Below are 19,103 nucleotides of genomic sequence, written 5' to 3'. Positions count from 1 at the left end.
TTTCTCCATGTTGGCCAGGCTGGTCTTGAACTCCCGACTTCAGGTGATCCATCCACCTCGGCCTCCCAAAGTGCTGGGATTACAGATGTGAGCCACCGTGCCCGGCCTCCACGAAGACTATCTCCCATGGTTTCTTCTAGAAGTTTTATGGTTTTAGCTCTCACATTCAGGTATATGATCTATATCGAGTTTTTGGTTTTTTTTTTTTTTTTTTAATGCATCCTGTGAGCAAAAGATCTAAATTCACCTTTTGGCATGTGGCTATTCAATTGATCACAGTACCATTTATTGAAAAGCCTATCCTTTCCTCCATCAAATTGTCTTGGCACCCTGTAAAATCAATTGAGAAATGTAAAAGGGTTTCTACTTGGACTCTGGATTCTGTTCCATTGACCTATAAACTCATTCTTATTTATTAGTATTACTATTTTTCCCCCGAGATGGAGTCTTGCTCTGTCGTCCCAGCTGGAGTGCAGTGGCACCATCTTGGCTCCTTGCAACCTCTGCCTCCCGGGTTCAAGCAATTCTCCTGCTTCAGCCTCCCGAGTAGCTGGAATTACAGGTGCGCACCACCACGCCCAGCTAATTTTTATATTTTTAGCAGAGACGGGGTTTCACCATGTTGGCCAGGCTAGTCTCAAACTCCTGACCTCGTGATCCACCTGCCTCGGCCTCTCAAAGTGTTGGGATTACAGGCGTGAGCCACCATGCCCGGCCTTGTTGTTGTTTTAAAATTCAGATACAACTTATACACAGTGAAATTCATCCTCTTGAGTGTACCTTTCTTTTTTTCTCTCTTTTTTTTGAGATAGAGTCTCACTCTTGTCGCCCAGCCTGGAGCGCAATGGCTCACACTCAGCACACTGCAACCTCTGTCTCCTGAGTTCAAGAGATTCTCCTGCCTCAGCCTCCTGAGTAGCTGGGATTTTAGGTGCATGCCACCACGCCTGGCTAATTTTTGTATTTTTAGTAGAGAAAGGGTTTTGCCATGTCGGGCAGGCTGGTCTTGAACTCCTGACCTCATGATCCGCCCACTTCATCCTCGCAAAGTCTTGGGATTACAGGCGTGAGCCACCGCGCCCGGCCTTGAGTGTACCTTTCTATGAGTCCTAAGAAACACACACAGCTGTGCATCCAACCCCACAACCAAGATACAGAATGGTCCCATCACCTCCCACAAGTCCCTGTGCCCCCTACTGTGGACCCCTCTCCCTCCTCCCCAACCCCAGACCTGCTTTTTGTTCACACAGTTCCACCCCCTCCAGAAAGCCATATAAGTTGATTCCTACAGCACTCAGCCCTCTGACCGTGGCTTCGTTTCCATCCCATCCTTCACCATCCAGGATGATCTTTCTAAAATGTAAATGTGCCCTCTCCTCTGTGCTTCTACTTAAGTCTAAATACAACTTGAAGGGTCTGGTCTTTGACCGCTACTCCTGCCCATCTGGACAAACAGGATGGATGGCTTTCAAACCTGGCTTGCGGAACAGCCACCTGAGGGCTTGTCAATACCACACCTTCCTGTGTCTTAGCCCCACAGACTGAGATTCAGTTGCTGGAGAGGATCCCAAGGATCTGTTTTCCACACAAGGTTAGGGAGGTCTGGAGGCCACATTTGCAGAAGCATAGCCGCCTCTCTCCACACCTTCCACACCTGTCCAGGTTCACCCACGTGGCCTCTGCTTCCTCCTTTCTCCTCCAACCCCACTCTCTGTCTCCGCATGCTGCATCCCCTCCTCTCCAGAGCTCTGGCAGTGGTTTCCTCACTTGGGAAGGTGGCCTCCTTCCCCAGTTTCCATCCACTGATTCCAACCCCCTTCCCATGTCAGCCAGCTTCTCCTCTGCTCAGCTGTCACTTCCACAGAGAAGTCTTTCCTGACTCCCTATGTGAGTCATTCTCCCAGCATAGTTGTCTCTTGTCATTTCTTATTTGTGTGATTCTTTGATTAACATCAATCTTCCTGATTGGCTGTGTGAGGATAGGACGGGGTCTGTTTTTGTTGCTTACCCCAGTATCCCCAGCACCAAACATGGGGCTGGCATATGGTAGGTACTGAACAGAGAGTTGAATAAATTAATGAGTGAATTGTCTACTCTGCCTTTGCACAAGCTGCCCCATCACCCAAGAGACCTTGCCTCCTCCCCCACTTCTTTGCTGGGCACATTCATACCGGTTTTCCTAGGAAAACTCTGGAGAAAATTGAGGCAGGAGTCACTCCTCTGTGCCCCCCCCATGGTGGACCTCTTATCACCCTAAGGATTGTTTGTTTTCCTGTCACCCGCATCAAGCTGGGTGGTGGCCACAGCCTTTGATTTCTGCCTCCCAACCCTTCTCCCAAGTACCCTGTTTGCCCAGTGCTGAACTAGAGAGCTAAAGTGATCCCTGAGAGAACTAAATCGATCCCTCAGGCCGGGTGCGGTGGCACACACCTGTAATCCTAACACTTTGGGAGGCCGAGGTGGGCAGATTACATGAGGTCAGGAGTTCGAGACCAACCTGGCCAACGTGGAGAAACCCCGATTTACTAAAAATACAAAAATTAACTAGGTGTGTGGCCTGTAATCCCAGCTACTTGGGAGGCCGAGGCAGGAGAATCTTTTGAACCCAGGAGGCGGAGTTTGCAGTAAGCCGAGATGGCGCCACTGCACTCCAGCTTGGGTGACAGAGCAGGACTCTGTCTCAAAAAAATAAAGTGATCCCTCTAAGAGGAATCTCCAGGGGCCCAGGCCAGAGCTTTCTCTGGGTCACCATGGCTTCTCCCACTAAGCCCCTCGATTTTAAAGGGGAAGCCAAGACTCTGGACTTTGCTCAGAAGGTGGGGGCGGGGGAGGGGCTTACCCTGGGTGCCTCTGAGGGGCCAGGGCACAGCCACCATGGTATGGGTGCCTGCAGATCGACGGGCAGGCCATGTTGCTGGACACCCCCGTGGCTGGCGTCCCTCCTTGGCAGGGTGCTCTTTGCCCCATGGGGTGGGATCCACAGCTGCAGAAGTGCCCCCTGGCTTGGCCAATGAACAGACCAGGTTCAGGGAGGATGTTTGGGAGGAGTGGACGGGTGGTTCCCTTTACCTTGCAGCCCTCAGACCCTCCCCCCGCCCTCCCAGGTGGTCGGGACTCTTGATCTTCGCTGTTGGTGCTGTCTGTTCGGCTGTCTTCCCCGCCTCTTCCTAGGCACCTGCACCCTATCTTGGCACCTGCTGCCAGGCTAGGAAGGGCAAAAACAATCCCAGTTGGCGTAGAGTGTCAGGGAGTCCCCACCCTCCTCCCAGGCTTCCTCCTCCCAGGCGCCTCCCCTGGACACGCCCCCATCTGCCCAAGATAATTTTAGTTTCCTTGGGCCTGGAATCTGGACACACAGGGCTCCCCCGGCCCTGACTTCTCTGTCCGAAGTCGGGATACCCTCCTACCACCTGTAGAGAAGCGGGAGTGGATCTGAAATAAAATCCAGGAATCTGGGGTTTCCTAGACGGAGCCAGACTTCGGAACGGGTGTCCTGCTACTCCTGCTGGGGCTCCTCCAGGTAAGGGGACAGAGATCGGTCTCAGACAACAGCCTGCCAGGCAACCCCCAGCCGCACCAGGGCCCCAGGCTGTGCCCGTCTCCGGCCGAACTGGCCGTCGGCCCAGGTGGGCGGATTGGAGCCACCTGGCTCTCCCCCTCCCCCGCTCGGTGATGTCAGGCCCGGGGCGGGGGCTGGAGGGGGACAGGTACTTAAGGGCCTGGCGTCTCCCTCCCTGAAGACGTGGTCCCAGCCGGGTGTCCTGATGTTCGGGGTTCAGGTAAGAACCCAAGCGGGCATTCATCCTTTGGGGGCAGGCACGGCCGGTCTGGGGGCCGGTAGGGAAAGGCTGGGTCTCCTGCTGGGTTGCTCGGCCTCCCACTTTTCTCTTTTCCTCCCATCTCCCACCCCGCCCCCTCCTCCCCACCCGCCCTCTTTCGTCCCCATCCTGGTTTCCAGCCCTCCTTGTTCCCTCCCGGTACACCTCCCCGAAGCCAGCAGCGAGAATGGGAAGGAAGACCTGATTCTCTCCTCCGACTTGGCTTTCCCGCTGAAACTGGCCCCTCCCCGCACACCCCGGGAGAGCCGCCCTCACTCCCTGGCTCGCCCAGTTTACCCCAGTTTGGGTTTCCCCAAGTCTCTAAGACAGACGTCTCCGCGGGCTGCGGGGAGATGTGGGGAGGGCCCCCTCCACTTTGGAGGACGGTGAAGGAGAGGGATCCTCTAAATTGTTGAGGCTCCATCTCTCCAGACTGTATGCCCTGCTCAGCAACACCGCCTCCGGCCCTCGGGTGGGAAAGTGGAGGCCGGGTGAGCCGGGGTCCCTCCTGGCTTCAGCATGAAGTGGCCAGGAAGGCTAGAGGGGTGGGTGAGGGGCTCTGCAGTGCGGTGGGGCCTGGGGAGAGTGGGGTAGGGGATGGCAGATTGTTTCCTCTGCTTGATGAGGCTAAGGAGAGACCCACGTACCCGGTCTGGGTCTCCCTGGCAGATTGAGGACAGAGAATGCACCTGCCGGCAAGGTGGAACCCCCCCCCTCGCCGCCCCGCTCCAGCCTCACTGCCCACCAGGAATGCTCCCTTTTGGTCCGCCGGTCTTGGACTCTGCTCTCTCCTGACATCCTGCTGTGTGCGGGGTGGGGGGACCTCATGGAAGCAGGCAGCCTGTAATGATTAACCGCACAGACACTCCAGCATTCTTCCCGAATTAAACTTTAAAAGAGCTGCCCCGCCTTCTCTCATTGGGTATTTTTCCTGAGTGAGAGTGGGCGGGGCCTCAGAGTCCTGGGTCCTCCCTTCCACTAGGAGTCATCCAGGGGTTTCTCACCTTCTCACCTGGGCCCTGCACCCTAAAAGGTTATAAGCTTGTCCCGTGGGGGCAGGGCGTGGAGTACTGGGCGGACAGGGACGCTCCCGCCACATCCAGGCCCCTGGCCCAGGCCTCAGTCCCGCAAGCCCTTCCCCCTACTCTGGGAAGTAGAGTTGTTTTCTGTTGGCCCTGAACACCGGGCCCCGCCACCCGCCCTTAGGGCCAGCCAGGTGGGGCGTGATTCAGGAAGTAAACAAGGAGGTTGGGAGGACGGGAACGCGGGTGGGGCTGGAGCCACTGGGGGAGGAGGCAGCTGGGAAGACACCGCCGGAGTTACCTCGTTGAGGGGACAAACTGATTTTGGGGGTCGGTTTTTCCAACCGAAACTTTCCCGGTGCCTCAGTTTCAAAATTCCAGATCTCTAAGCTGCCAGGCCTACAGCCAGGACCCCTTCCCCTCCCTGCTCACCCCTTTGGTCTTGAGGATTCCACCCGCCTCCAGCCTTAGAAGGGGCTGAAGGGCCCGGGTGGGGGGATCTGAAGGCAAACCCCAGCCTTGGGCTGGCCCTCTCTGATCTCTGAGGCCAGGCTGTAATGTGATTCAAATCCACTTCTAACCCCTTCCAAGCGCTGCCCTCCTGAATTCTCTGCTCCTCTCCCCACCCCACTGTTGGCCCCCTGCAACCTGGAATGAAGTCACCAGGGCTGTTTGGAGACCGGGGCTGTTTGGGGGGTAGACTGGGGTGGGAGTAGGGGATCGTGTTCTGATATTGAGGTGCTGGTGTCTCTTGCTAGCGGGTGGCGGGTATATCTTGCCCCTCCTGGCAGGACCCTGGGCCCCCTCCCTGGCCTTTCATCCTGTCTGGTTGTCTGTCTTTTTGGGTGTCTTCCCTTTCTGCTCCTGCTCCTGTGGTACCCCTCTGGCCGGGACACCCAGGAGAATGTGTCGGGAGGAACCTCATCCACACGGGGCGGGGGCTCTGAGCGATGCTTTGGGTGGGGAGGGGCACCGCTGGGACGCTGGCTTCTCTCCAAATGGGCCTCTGAATCCAGGCTGGGCATTGCCTCTCTCTTTCCCAGGTGAGGGACTCCCTGGCAAGGCGGTGGTTTGGCACTGGGGGTGAGAGCAGATCACAGGTCCCACCTGGCCTGGAGCTAGGCCGAGGGTGGGGAGGAGGAGGTGATGTCAGAGGAGCCTCAGGCCCCACATGTTCCTCCCCCATCCTGTTCCCAGCCCCATGCCTCCCCCATTCGGCTGTGGCTACCATTGGGTTGGGGAGTTGGGGGGAGGGTAGAGGCAGGGCTGTTTTTGTTTCTCCTAAGCCAGGAAGTTGTGTGGATGAGTCAAGGTTGAATGGAGAGCCCTAGGCAGTGTTGTCCCGCCTGCCCTGACTCACCTGTCCCCCAAATCCCCTGATGCCCTCACTGAGGGGTCAGGTGCCTGCGCCCTCCTGAGGGGTCAATCCCAGGTGCCCCAGGTGGCCTCATAGTACTGGCCCAGTGTTCGGAGAACAGGCTAGGGGCTGGGATTGCAGGTTCTCCCAGGTCTCAGTCCAGCCAAAGGGGTCTGCCTGGTTCCTGAGGAAGAGGGGCCAGCCCCACCTCCACCTCTAGTGCTCGCCTTTGCCGTCCCTCCTGTCTTTACTTGTCCTGAGTGTCTGTGCAGCCCCTGTAAGTGATAAGACATGGGTGAGATTGGCCTTGCCTGGGGGTACCGGGTGCCCTTGGACAAATGAGTGGATAGGACAGGTGCGCAGTAATGGATGATGTAGCCCCTGCACAGTGCTGAGAGGGAGTCGTTCACTCAGAATGTGGAAAGCCAGGAAGGCTTCTCAGAGGAAGTGGCTCTAGCATTGGAGCCTCAGGAAAGAGTTGGGCAGGAGGATGGCCTGGGGAGAGTACGCAAGGTTTAGGGGCTGCTGTGGCCAGGACGCCTACCCCAGGTCTGCTCTCCCCCTTGCACTGAAGCGGAGCCGGCTCTCCTGACTTTCTGGCTCCCATCCTTCCCCACCTCCTTCTCCCCCCTGCATCACTCATCCCTTGGGCAGGCCAAACTTCACCAGGTACAAACAGGCTCTGGCAACTGGGTCTGGCAACACAGTGCTGGAAAAACCCGGGCAGTGCCTGGAGCAGTGAGTGCCCCACGCGTGGAGGCAAAGGAGTGGACCTTTGCCCTGACCCTGAGGGCTGAGCCTGAGAGTGTGTGGGTTGTGAAATCTGTTGTGACCACCAGGCTTGTGGTGGGTGGACCCTCAGCTCTTCCTGTGAGCAACTTTGTGCTAAAGAAAGAGCACTGGAGCCGGGCGCAGTGGCTCACGCCTGTAATCCCAGCACTTTGGGAGGCCAAGGCGGACGGATCAGGAGTTCGAGACCAGCCTGGCCAACGTGGTGAAACCCTATCTCTACTAAAAGTACAAAAATTAGCTGGGCATGGTGGCATGCACCTATAATCCCAGTTACTCGGGAGGTTAAGGCAAGAGAATCGCTTGAACCCAGGAGGCAGAGGTTGCAGTGAAAAAAAAAAAAACACAAAAACACAGAAAGAGCACTGGACTTGGAGTCTAGACACCAGGTTCTACTCGTGACTCACCTGTGACTCAGGGCACCAGGTTCTACTCCCCGACTCACCTGTGACTGAGGGTAAGAATGCTTCCTTCTCAGAGACTCAGTGTCCCCTTTTATAAAATGAGGCTCATTCTGTCCTTCCCCAAGGGCTTCAGGGAAACTCCAGTTAGAGCAGTGAGGTGCTAGGTAAACTCTGAGGGGCACCCTAACCACCGTGTGAGGTCAGGAGGTCTGATTTCTCTAGTCCCCTCTCCCCAGGACAAGGGCACACAACTGACACAACTGGTTCCATTCTGCCCCTCTCTCCCTCAGATGCCATGGAGCTGGATCTGTCTCCACCTCATCTTGGCAGCTCTCCGGAAGACCTTTGCCCAGCCCCCGGGACCCCTCCTGGGACTCCCCGGCCCCCTGATACCCCTCTGCCTGAGGAGGTAAAGAGGTCCCAGCCTCTCCTCATCCCAGCCACCGGCAGGTACGATGGGATGTGGGGCTTGGGGGAGGTCAGTGCTGGATAATACACAGAGGCTTGCAGGCCACTGCTCCTTTCCCCACACCTCTCTCCCTTTCTCTTCTTGCCACAGGAAACTTCGAGAGGAGGAGCGGCGTGCCACCTCCCTCCCCTCCATCCCCAACCCCTTCCCTGAGCTCTGCAGTCCTCCCTCACAGAGCCCCATTCTTGGGGGCCCCTCTAGTGCAAGAGGGCTGCTCCCCCGCGATGCCAGCCGCCCCCATGTGAGTTGTCCCTCAGAGGGAAGGGAGGGATGCAGGGCTTCTGGGTCTGTGGGAGATAGACAGCCATCTCCATGGAGGCGGGGGATCTTGGTTAGGAGTCCCTGAGGGTCTAGCAGGTGCGGAAAGGGAAGGAATCACCCTTTGCCTCCCCTCAAGTCATCTGCAATTCCTGGGGCACAGGTAGTAAAGGTGTACAGTGAGGACGGGGCCTGCAGGTCTGTGGAGGTGGCGGCAGGTGCCACAGCCCGCCATGTGTGTGAAATGCTGGTGCAGCGAGCTCACGCTTTGAGCGACGAGACCTGGGGGCTGGTGGAGTGCCACCCCCACCTAGCACTGGGTAAGTCGGGTGCGTGGAACTACCCAGGCCGGGAGGTGATGTCTCGCATCTTGGGCTAGTCATGTGACTCATCTGGGAGATCTGGTTGATCTCCAATAACCCCTGCTTTTTGCCCTTGACCCCAGAGCGGGGTTTGGAGGACCACGAGTCCGTGGTGGAAGTGCAGGCTGCCTGGCCCGTGGGCGGAGATAGCCGCTTCGTCTTCCGGAAAAACTTCGCCAAGTACGAACTGTTCAAGAGCTCCCCAGTGAGTGTGTGAGGGCTGTCTGGGCGCTGGGATGCCCTGAGCCTGAACCGGACACTGGAGCCCTGACCCCTGACACTTTTCTGCCCTCAGCACTCCCTGTTCCCAGAAAAAATGGTCTCCAGCTGTCTCGATGCACACACTGGTATATCCCATGAAGACCTCATCCAGGTGGGGAGACCCCCCCCATTTCACGACTCCCCAGAACTGACCAGTGCTTCTCCGCCCTTAGGTCCTGTGCCTCCCCTCTATGTAGTAGAAAGAGCCAAACCACAGTCCTGTGTGACTGGGGACAAGTCACTTTCCCTGCCTGAGCATCAGTTTCTTCTGTTAAATGGGGGCGAGAAATGCATGTGGAGCATTTCCTTGTAAAAACCTGAGGGTGGGCTGGGTGTGGTGGCTCATGCCTGTAATCCCAGGACTTTGGGAGGTTGAGGCAGGAGGATTACCTGAGCCCAGAAGTTTGAGACCACCCTGGGCAACATAGTGAGACCTTGTCTCTCCAAAAAAAAAAGAAAAGGAAAAGGCCAGGAATGGTGGCATGAGCCTGGTCTCAGGTGCTTGGGAGGCTGAGGTGGGAGGATCACTTGAGCTCGGGAGGTCGAGGTTGCAGTGAGCTGTGATCATGCCACCGCACTCGCATAAGACCCCATCTCCAAAAGAAAGAGAAGACGTCCTGGTGGTAGAGGGGAAGGGAGGAGGTCAGACCTCCCACTCTCTTCTCCTCCTCTCTGGCTCAGAACTTCCTGAATGCTGGCAGCTTCCCTGAGATCCAGGGCTTTCTGCAGCTGCGGGGTTCAGGACGGAAGCTTTGGAAACGCTTTTTCTGCTTCTTGCGCCGATCTGGCCTCTATTACTCCACCAAGGGCACCTCTAAGGTGAGGTCTTGAGAGTGCCAGCTCCAGCCTCTGCAGTCCCTGGTCCTTTTAGAAGTTGCCCCTTCTCTGCTGGAACCCCTGAGCCCTTCTCCCCCCGTGCCCCCCAGGCCAACCACCTCCAGTTTACCATCTCTCCCTACATCCTTGCCCAGCTCACCTGCCCAGGGAGGTAGCAGGAGAAAAGATGACCTGAGTTTAAGTCCTGGCTCTACTTCTATTTGCTATGTGACCCTGGGTACTCCCCTGCCCCTCTCTGGTCCTGAAATCTCCCCACCTGGCTTGTGGGGGGAGGTAATAGCGGGTGGGGTCCACCTGTACCAAGTCCCGCTCACTCGTGCTGCTCAGGATCCGAGGCACCTGCAGTACGTGGCAGATGTGAACGAGTCCAACGTGTACGTGGTGATGCAAGGCCGCAAGCTCTACGGGATGCCCACCGACTTCGGCTTCTGTGTCAAGGTGAAGACCTGGCCAGGCCTGGCCCCTGGCCTGCGGAAGCAGGAACTGCTCAGGCCCCTGGATCCTGCCTAGGGCTTCTGAGTCCCAATTCAGATGCCCAGACTCCTCTCCCTGCACCCTGGCCTGCTGGAAACTCCCTGGATCCTGCTGTGCTCTGTGGAGCAGGGACAGACATGTGGTCCCAAAGGCAGATACAGGACCAGCCAGTTTCCTCTCTCCGCAGCCCAACAAGCTTCGAAATGGCCACAAGGGGCTTCGGATCTTCTGCAGTGAAGATGAGCAGAGCCGCACCTGCTGGCTGGCTGCCTTCCGCCTCTTCAAGGTGAGACCCTGGGAGTGGCATGGGGGGCTGACCTGGCCAGAGGGATTCCCAGCTCTGCCCCCAGGAAGTCTCAGGAATTAGGAGGGCATCACAGCCTTGCTCTCTGATAATGCTCAGTCCAAGCCTGAAGTTACAGGAAGCGCCCATTGAAGGCAGAAACACAGCCCTAGTCTGGGCAAGTCCTGGTTTGAAGGGGGGTCACAGCCACGCCCCCAGGACCTCTCGACCTCAAGCGCTCTTTCTCTCCCCACCCCCAGTACGGGGTGCAGCTGTACAGGAATTACCAGCAGGCACAGTCTCGCCATCTGCGTCCGCCTTGTTTGGGTTCCCCACCCTTGGTGAGTGCACACAAGGGGATGGAAGGGTGGGCATGCAGGCCCTGTCTTAGGGGTACCTGGGCCCTGTTCTGACCTCTCCCCTCTCCTTCCATCTCCAGAGAAGTGTCTCAGATAATACCCTGGTGGCCATGGACTTCTCTGGCCATGCTGGGCGCGTCATCGAGAACCCCCGGGAGGCTCTGAGTGTGGCCCTGGAGGAGGCCCACGCCTGGAGGGTGAGGCCTGCTGCCTGTGTGTTTGTGCTGGGGACCCACTCTCTGGGTGGGATCCCTGAAATAGGAGGGAGGAAGAGGGGCAGGGGGAGGCCCCCTGGCTGGGGAGAAGTGCTCTACCTTCCTGAGGTGCTGGGTAATGCCCCCAAGCACACCCCGACTCTCCCATATCTCCCACTGCTCCACAGAAGAAGACAAACCACCGCCTCAGCCTGCCTACGCCGGCCTCCGGCACGAGCCTCAGTGCAGGTGTGTGATGGCCCTGAGTCCTGGGGCAGGGGCTGCCTCGACTTCTCTTTGCATTCTCAGTGGGGAGCAGATGGTATAGGGGTCCCCTCCCCAAAGTGACTGCCCATGTCCTTCCCCACCGCAGCCATCCACCGCACCCAACTCTGGTTCCACGGGCGCATTTCCCGTGAGGAGAGCCAGCGGCTTATTGGACAGCAGGGCTTAGTAGACGGGTAAGGGGCAGGGCCGGGCAACAGACCCAGGGATAAGAGAGACCGGGGTCCAGGTGGCAGCCATGGGTCCTCGGGTAAGGCTGCCCTATCTCCTGTCTTCTGGCAGCCTGTTCCTGGTCCGGGAGAGTCAGCGGAACCCCCAGGGCTTTGTCCTCTCTTTGTGCCACCTGCAGAAAGTGAAGCATTATCTCATCCTGCCGGTGAGCTTCCCTGCGTCCCCGGAGTCCTGCAATGAGACACAGGACTCCCAGCAACCTGTCCTCCTCACCAGGCCCCTCCAGAGGCTCCCTGGCCCCTAGTGCGTCTCCCTTTTCCCTGCCCAAGAAGTGGGAGGCTGAGTGCGGTGGCTCACACCTGTAATCCCAGCACTTGGGAAGGCCAAGGTGGGAGAATGGTTTGAGCCCAGGAGTTCGAGACCAGCCTGGGCAACACAGGGAGACCCCATCTCTACAAATAATTTAAAAATGAGCCAGGCATGGTGGTGCACACCTGTAGTCCCAGCTACTCAGGAGGCTGAGGTGGGAGCATTGCTTGAGCCCAGAGGGTCAAGGCTGCAGTGAGCCATGGTGGCACCACCACACTCCAGCCTGGATGACAGAGTGAGAAAACCCTGTCTCAAAAAAAAAAAGAAGAAAAAGAAAAAAGAAAAGAAAGAAAAGAAAAGAAAAAAAGAAGAAAATGAAATGGGTGGGGCCCTGGCCCAGGAGGGAGCTCCCTAAGCCTCGGGCCCCTCCCTGACCTTCCCCCCCTCCACTGTACCCCAGAGCGAGGAGGAGGGCCGCCTGTACTTCAGCATGGATGATGGCCAGACCCGCTTCACTGACCTGCTGCAGCTCGTGGAGTTCCACCAGCTGAACCGCGGCATCCTGCCATGCTTGCTGCGCCACTGCTGCACGCGGGTGGCCCTCTGACCAGGCCATGGACTGGCTCATGCCTCAGCCCGCCTTCAGGCTGCCCACCGCCTCTCCAGCCATCCAGTGGACTCTGGGACGTGGCAGCGGGGAACGGGATGAGGAGCGGAAGGGTTCCCCCACTCCAGTTTTCTCCTCTGCTTCTTTGCCTCCCTCAGGTAGAAACCAGCCCCTGCTCCAGTTCACTCCTGACTCCTCTCCTCAAGGGAAGGCCTGGGGTGGCCCCTCCCCTTCTCCTAGCTCCAGAGTTGCTGCTCTAGGGCAGGGCATTCTGGGAGAATTGGGGGCAGCCCAGGCAGTCTCATGCCCCACACTCTGTACAGACTGAGAGGCCAGTTGATCTGCTCTGTTTTATACCAGTGACAATAAAGATTATTTTTTGATATACCTATGAGTTCTGTCTAGCAAGGCCTGGCTGGCTGAAGTCAAGAAGGGAACCAGAGCTGGGCGTGGTGGCTCACGCCTATAATCCAGCACTTTGGGAGGCCAAGGTAGGAGGATCACTTGAGTCCAGGAGTTTGAGACCAGCCTGGGCAACATGGCAAGACCCTATCCCAACAAAAAATAAAAAAATGAGCCGGGCGTGGTGGTGGGTACCTGTAGTCCCAGCTACTCAGGAGGCTGAGGTGGGAGGATCCCTTGTCCCTTGAGCCTGGGATATCAAGGCTGCAGTGAACTGAGATTGCACCACTGCACTCAGCCTGGGTGACAGAGTGAGACGCTGTCTGGAAAAAAAAAAAAGGCGTGGGGGGGGAGACCCAGAGAGGTGGGCACCTGTGGAGGCCTTGGTGAAAGTGTCAAATGGATCGAGGCCATGTCCCTGCCTGCCTGGGTGTTCCTCAAGGGCAGGAGTGGTCATAGTTATCTGAGAGTCTCCAGTGCCCACCATGCAGCCTGACACATAGTGGGCGCCCAGTCATTGCTAAGTGAATGGACAAGAGACCATCATCCCGGAGAGATTTTCTGACGGTCTAAGCCTAGAGGGGTAACTAACAGGGCCTGGGAGTTGCAGATGAGTCCAACAGCATGCTTGTTCTCCGCTGGTCCTGGACTAGCTGGTGGGACAGTTGGCCGCAGCATGTACACAGTTATGCATCCAGCCCCACCACCAAGACACAGAACGGCCCCATTGCCCCCCACAAGTCCCTGTGTCCCCTACTACCAACCCTGCTCCCTCCTCCCCAACCTGAAACCTTTCTGTCCTAGTTCTGCCCCTTCCAGAAAGCCATATAAATGGAACCTGCTAGCATTCAGCCCCCTGCATCTGGCTTCGCTCTCCAACACATCCTTCAGCACCCAGAGTGATCTTTCCCAAGTCTAAATCCACCACTCCTGGCCGGGCGCGGCGGCTCACAGCTGTGATCCCAGCACTTTGGGAGGCTGAGGCAGGCGGATCCCAGCACTTTGGGAGGCTGAGGTCAGGAATTCGAGACCAGCCTGGCCAACATGGCAAAACCCCATCTCTACTAAAAATACACAGATTAGCTGGGGCATGGTGGCGGGCGCCTGTAATCCCAGCTACTAGGGAGGCTGAGGCAGGAGAACCGCTTGAACCCAGGAGGCGGAGGTTGCAGTGAGCCGAGATCATGCCACTGCACTCCAGCCTGGACAACAAGAGCAAGACTCAGTCTCAAAAGTAAATAAATAAATAAATAAATAAATAAATAAATAAATCCACCACTCCCCTGTGCCTCCAATTAAGCCTAGATAATATTCTATTGTTAGCCTCTCTGTCAATCAGCTCATTGGAGACTGTGAGACAGATGTCTGGCCTCTGCCCACTGCTCACGCCAATCTATGTTTTTGTCTAAGAGGTTTTTTTATTTTGTTTTTTGAGATGGAGTCTCACTTTACTGCACAAGCTAGAATGCAGTGGCACGGTCTCAGCTCACTACAACCTCCACCTCCTGGGTTCAAGCAATTCTTCTGCCTCATCCTCCCAAGTAACTGGGATTACAGGCGCTTGCCACCATGCCTGGCTAATTTTTTGTATTTGTGGTAGAGACGGGGTTTCACCATATTGGCCAGGCTGGCCTTGAACTCCTGACCTCAAGTGATCCACCCACCTTGTCCTCCCAAAGTGCTGGGATTACAGACACAAGCCACCGTGCCCAGCCTTGTCTAAGAGTTTTTTAGTTTGAGCTTTTACCTGATGGGAGCTCGTTAATAAATGTATCAGATTGACTGCACGTGAACTTGCTGCTCAACTCAGGAGACAGACCCTCCTGCAGACATGTGAACCCCAACTAGTCATTGTTTTTGTCAAAACACCAAACTTGAATCTGATTCCTTGGATTCAACAACTAGTTTACAAGAAAGACAAGGGAAACAATGACAAATATCCAGATTGGGAAATTCTACAGAACAGACAACCCAGTGTCTTCTTCAACAGCAACAAAATTACAAGAAAAGATGGGCAATCTCTAGATTTCAAGAAATTTAGACATTTATCAACCAAATGATGTGTTGACCTTTGATTCAAATCCAGACTGACTGTAAAAAGCATTTATGAGCAACTGGGGGAAATTTGAATTCTGATCAGACATTTGATGATACTAAGGGATTATGGCTAACTTTTTAAAGTGTAATAATGGTATTGCAGTTACGGTTTTTCTAAGCCTTTATCTTTAAGAAATTCATTACGAAGTATTTAAAGGTGAGATCATATGATGTCTCAGCTTTGTTTTTATTCTTTTTCTTTTTCAACTTTTATTTTAGATTCAGGGAGTACATGTGCAGGTTTATTACCTGGGTATACTGAGTAATGCTGAAGCTTTGTTTTTAAAATCACCCAGAGGTGGCCAGACACAGTGGGTCATGCCTGTAATCCCAGCACTTTGGGACGCTGAGGTGGGAGGAGTTTGAGACCAGCCTGGCCAACACAGTGAGGCCCTCTGTCTACAAAAATAAAAAATAAAAAAATTAGCCAGGTGTGGTGATATGCATCTGTGGTCTCAGCTACCTGGGAGGCTGGGGTGGGAGGATGGTTTGAGCCCAGGAGGTCGAGGCTGGTGTGAACCATGATTACATCACTGCACTCCAGCTTGGGCCACAGAACATGACCTTGTCTCAAAAAATAAAAATAAAAACATAAAATCCAGAGGTTAAAGGAGAGAGTGTGGGCATAGTCATGGTATGGCCATGAGTTGACATTGGTTGTTGATATTGGTTGAAGCTTGGTGACAGGTACTAGGTATGTGGGGATTTGTTAAATTATCCTCTCCACCTTTGTATATGCTTGGATATTCTATTAGATACTGATATGTTTTCATGGAGAGCCCCTCCTCAAATCTTTGGGACTGCCTGGACAGGAGGTGGTGAGACGCCGTTTTGTAGGTGAGGACACTGATGGCCCGGGGGACAGCCTGGCCCCAGATCACAGTGGGAGAGCCAAGATTCCAACCCAGGTCTGAGGACCAGGTCTGGGCATGTTCTGCTTCCCCTGTCTGGCTGACGTCCAGGTGGCATTCCTCAGCCACAGTGACAGCAATAGTGGCCTACGGGGGTCCTCCCTTAGAGAGCCCCTCCCTTTCCTGCAGCCATGGTCTCTGGCCTGGAGGGTTGTCCTGAGCTGACCTTGAGACTGTGCAGCCTCTACAATGAACCCCTGAGCGGCGCTTGGCAGCCCTGGCAGCCACTCCTGACCAAGGCACCCCCATCCTTGGCTAACCCCAGGCTGGGAAGCTGGGACCAGGCCTGGCAGACAGAGGTGGGCAGAGAGGTCTCATGCACACCCCAGCCTGGGACCTCCTGGGAATCTGCTGGAAGAACTTACTGCAGCCCAACGGCAGGAAGGGTGGCAGATTCTGCTTCTTTTTAGCAGGACTGGAGGCAGGACCCTGTGCAACTTGCTGCCTGCCACCTGCCACGGTTCCCAGAGCCATCCCCACCACAGGCTGCGGCTCGAGCACCGAACAGGGTGGTGTCAGCTCTGTGGCTGGCCATGGGTGCCCAGGGCCACCTCTGAGGTGTGGGTGCCAGGGTTCCAGGCTGGAGTGAGAGAAAGGGGTCAAGGTGAGTCGCCTCTTCAGCATGTCCAGGGGTTTAGACTGCACAAAAAGAGGACCCAGTGTCCCTTCACAGCCTGAGGCACTGGGCAGGGATAAAGCCTCTCTGTTAATCGGCTAATTGGAGACTGTGAGACAAATGTCCTTCCCACTTTACAAATGGGAAACTGAGGTTCAGACAAAGACAGGGACTCACCTGGGGTCACAGAGGGAGTTCGGGACAGAGGCCAGACTCAGCCCAGTGGCAGGTGGTGAAATGCAGCCCTGCCCTGCTCTAGCCTTTGTTCTCTGCCCCCTCCCTTCTCAGTGCTGGCCACTGTGAGGGACTAGGCTGCTGGGAGCCCTTAGAGGGGGCACAACTTGGCCCTGATCTGGTTACCTGAGACCAGCAGCAGCCCATTCTTGGTGAGTGTCTAAGATTTCTGGCTTTTTGGAGATATAGCTGCTAAGAGTTTGGGGGGACAGGGACCCTCTCAGGGCCAGCTCACAGTGGGACCGCCGGGTAAGATCCCCCAGCTCTGAGGATGTGGGAAGGCTGCTGCTCTACCTCAGAGACTGCAGCATGACCTACATTGGTCAGACAGCAGAAAGGACTGCCAAGGACAGCTACAGTGCTAGATCGGGGAAGCTTGTGGTTCTGAGAAAATCCAGGCTGGTGGGAGGGGAAGCAGGGGCTTCTCTGGGGGAGAGGAAGGGGGCTGGGACCTCAGATACTGTCTTTTCAAAATTGATTTATTGGGTTTCATTGTAAAATTATATGTACTTATTAAAACCATTTCAGAAAAAATCTTGAGGGCAAAGGGGAAATTCCTCATCATCTTTCCATGCAGAGGAGGACCCAGTACTGAGAGAGGGTGACAGAGCCCACATCTGGGGAGTTGACACGAAGTGCTGCCTGCCATGCATCACACATTCTGGCTTCCCGGGGCCAGCGTGGCTGGTGGGAGCCGGGTGCCAGGGCACACTGCCATCCTTGGCAGCACTATGGGCCTTTAGGGTAGGGGTTCTGTGGAGGGTGTGGCTACAGTGTTGGCCTCCCTGCCTGCTCAAGTGTGGAGGGGAGGGAGGACTGCTGCCAACGCTCTGGACTTTGGGATGGGGATGGGCATGATTCTGGGGGAGCCCACCTCCATGGGCGGGGCATCCAGACAAAGCCCTGGCCAGTTCTGCAACATCCAAGTTCACGGGTGGTGGACAGGCCCGAGGGTTCAACATCAGGTCAGGGACCCTGCCTGGCTCCTTCCTTGGGCCCCAGTGCCAGGCACCCTGATGAGGGACGAAAAGAGGAAGGACAGGACACAGAGAGGAGAGCCCAAAGCCACTTGGAAGGATTCTTTTTCCAAACTATCCAATAAGCAGTTTTCGAACTGCTTCCCAGACCCAAGGGTTCTGGCAGGGGCGTGAGGGGCAGGTTGGGGTGGTGATGGGGGATGCACTGCCTTTCTATTTGGAACTTGAGCCTTATGGTATATTCAGGAAAAAGGCTTGAACCAGTGAAGTACTGATCTGGTGCAACAGACAGAAAGAGGGCCCAGAGAGGTCAGGGCTTGGTCCAACTCGCTCAGTGGTGGGGGTCTGCAGAGACTGCTTTCCTGTCCTGTGCTGTTGGCAGAACTTCAGCTTTGGGGCTTGAGGGGGAGTATGTAGTGGCAATTAGGACTCTGAGCTCTCAGTTGAGCTGGGGGAGACAGAAAAGAAGTTGGATCCTGGGGGAGTTAGTTGGATGTTGCAGACTGGACTGCAGAGCCTGGGGGTGTGGGCCATCCTGGGGTTTCGGGGGAGGGCGCTGAGGCTGCTCTGCAAGGGTTCCCGAGGCTCTCCATACAGGAAGGGGTGGTGTTGGGAAATGGGGATGAGGCCTGAAATTCAATCCCATGTGGGTTGAGTTATGATGTCATCTGACACCCTCTCACAGGGCTGCATCTACCCCAAGGAAGGGGCAAGGTTTTCTTTGATGGGCACCTGGGGAGCTGTTTAGCTGGCGCTGTGTTTTTTTTTGTTGTTGTTGTTTGTTTCGCTTTTTTTGTTTTTGCGTTTTTTGAGACGGAGTTTCGCTCCGTTGCCCAGGCTAGAGTGCAATGGTGTGATCTTGGTTTACTGCAACCTCTGCCTCCTGGGTTCAAGCAGTTCTCCTGCCTCAGCCTCCCGAGTAGCTGGGACTACAGACATGAACCACCACGCCCGGCTAATTTTGTATTTTTAGTAGAGCCGGGGTTTATCCATGTTGGTCAAGCTCATCTCTGGAACTCCCTACCTCAGGTGATCTGCCCACCTCAGCCTCCCAAAGTGCTGGATTACAGGTGGGAGCCACCGTGCCCGGACTGGAGCTGTGTTTTTGTCGTAAGAACTTTGTTCTTACTTGGATTAGGTTTATCTTAGGGTGGTTTGGGGCAGACTGAGAGAGAATGGAAGGCAGAAACCACTCCCTCAGGACAACCACGTGGATCTCCTTAGGGTCTGGGTAGTGGAACTGGGCCCTCTGACCTTGGAGTTGGAGGGGAAGCTGTAAGTCACCCGCACCCTCACGCAGCTGTGACCAACAGGCACTGTCATCCGCATTCCCCTGCCCAACTCCCGTGCCCTGAGTCCTGTCCCCCAGGGCATTCCTACTGGCACTGCCCCAATCTCCCAAAAGATTCCAGGGATCTCTCTCTTTTTTTTTTTAAAGTCTTACTCTGTCGCCCAGGCTGGAGTGCACTGGCTGATCTCAGCTCACTGCAACCTCTGCCCCCTGGGTTCAAGCGATTCTCCTCCCTCAGCCTCCCGAGTAGCTTGGGATTACAGGCGTGCGCCACCACGCCCAGCTAATTGTTGTATTTTTAGTAGACGGTGTTTTG

The 19,103-nt window shown here is 55.8% G+C and overlaps 1 protein-coding gene across 3 annotated transcripts; it reads left to right on the top strand.

Annotated features, from left to right (window-relative positions):
- The first annotated feature begins 3,289 nt into the window (after window positions 1–3,289).
- Window positions 3,290–12,644, top strand: GRB7 (growth factor receptor-bound protein 7). 3 transcript variants are annotated; one of them, XM_011998996.1, is made up of 15 exons: window positions 3,290–3,520; window positions 7,627–7,840; window positions 7,950–8,100; window positions 8,281–8,437; window positions 8,563–8,684; window positions 8,775–8,852; window positions 9,422–9,559; window positions 9,905–10,015; window positions 10,239–10,337; window positions 10,595–10,675; window positions 10,774–10,890; window positions 11,076–11,136; window positions 11,261–11,348; window positions 11,455–11,548; window positions 12,113–12,644. In XM_011998996.1, the coding sequence occupies exons 2-15, from the start codon at window positions 7,686–7,688 to the stop codon at window positions 12,257–12,259; spliced, it is 1,599 nt and encodes a 532-aa protein (XP_011854386.1). In that variant the 5' UTR covers window positions 3,290–3,520; window positions 7,627–7,685; the 3' UTR covers window positions 12,260–12,644. The 3 variants fall into 3 exon arrangements, with proteins under 3 accessions (XP_011854386.1, XP_011854387.1, XP_011854388.1); XM_011998997.1 differs by lacking the exon at window positions 3,290–3,520 and adding an exon at window positions 3,672–3,779; XM_011998998.1 differs by lacking the exon at window positions 3,290–3,520 and adding an exon at window positions 4,163–4,309.
- Window positions 12,645–19,103: the final 6,459 nt, after the last annotated feature.

The sequence above is a fragment of the Mandrillus leucophaeus genome, unplaced genomic scaffold, assembly GCF_000951045.1.
Source record: "Mandrillus leucophaeus isolate KB7577 unplaced genomic scaffold, Mleu.le_1.0 Scaffold58, whole genome shotgun sequence".
NCBI classification, from domain to species: Eukaryota; Metazoa; Chordata; class Mammalia; order Primates; family Cercopithecidae; genus Mandrillus; species Mandrillus leucophaeus.
This window is presented reverse-complemented; position numbering and strand designations above follow the sequence as displayed.

What these genes read in the sequence shown, in the direction of transcription:
- GRB7 (XM_011998996.1), top strand. Translation starts at nt 7,686, where the DNA reads ATGGAGCTGGATCTGTCTCCACCTCATCTTGGCAGCTCTCCGGAAGAC. An exon ending in CCACCAAGGGCACCTCTAAG is followed by an intron (nt 9,560 to 9,904) that starts GTGAGGTCTTGA and finishes CGTGCTGCTCAG; the next exon opens with GATCCGAGGCACCTGCAGTA. An exon ending in CAGCAGGGCTTAGTAGACGG is followed by an intron (nt 11,349 to 11,454) that starts GTAAGGGGCAGG and finishes GTCTTCTGGCAG; the next exon opens with CCTGTTCCTGGTCCGGGAGA.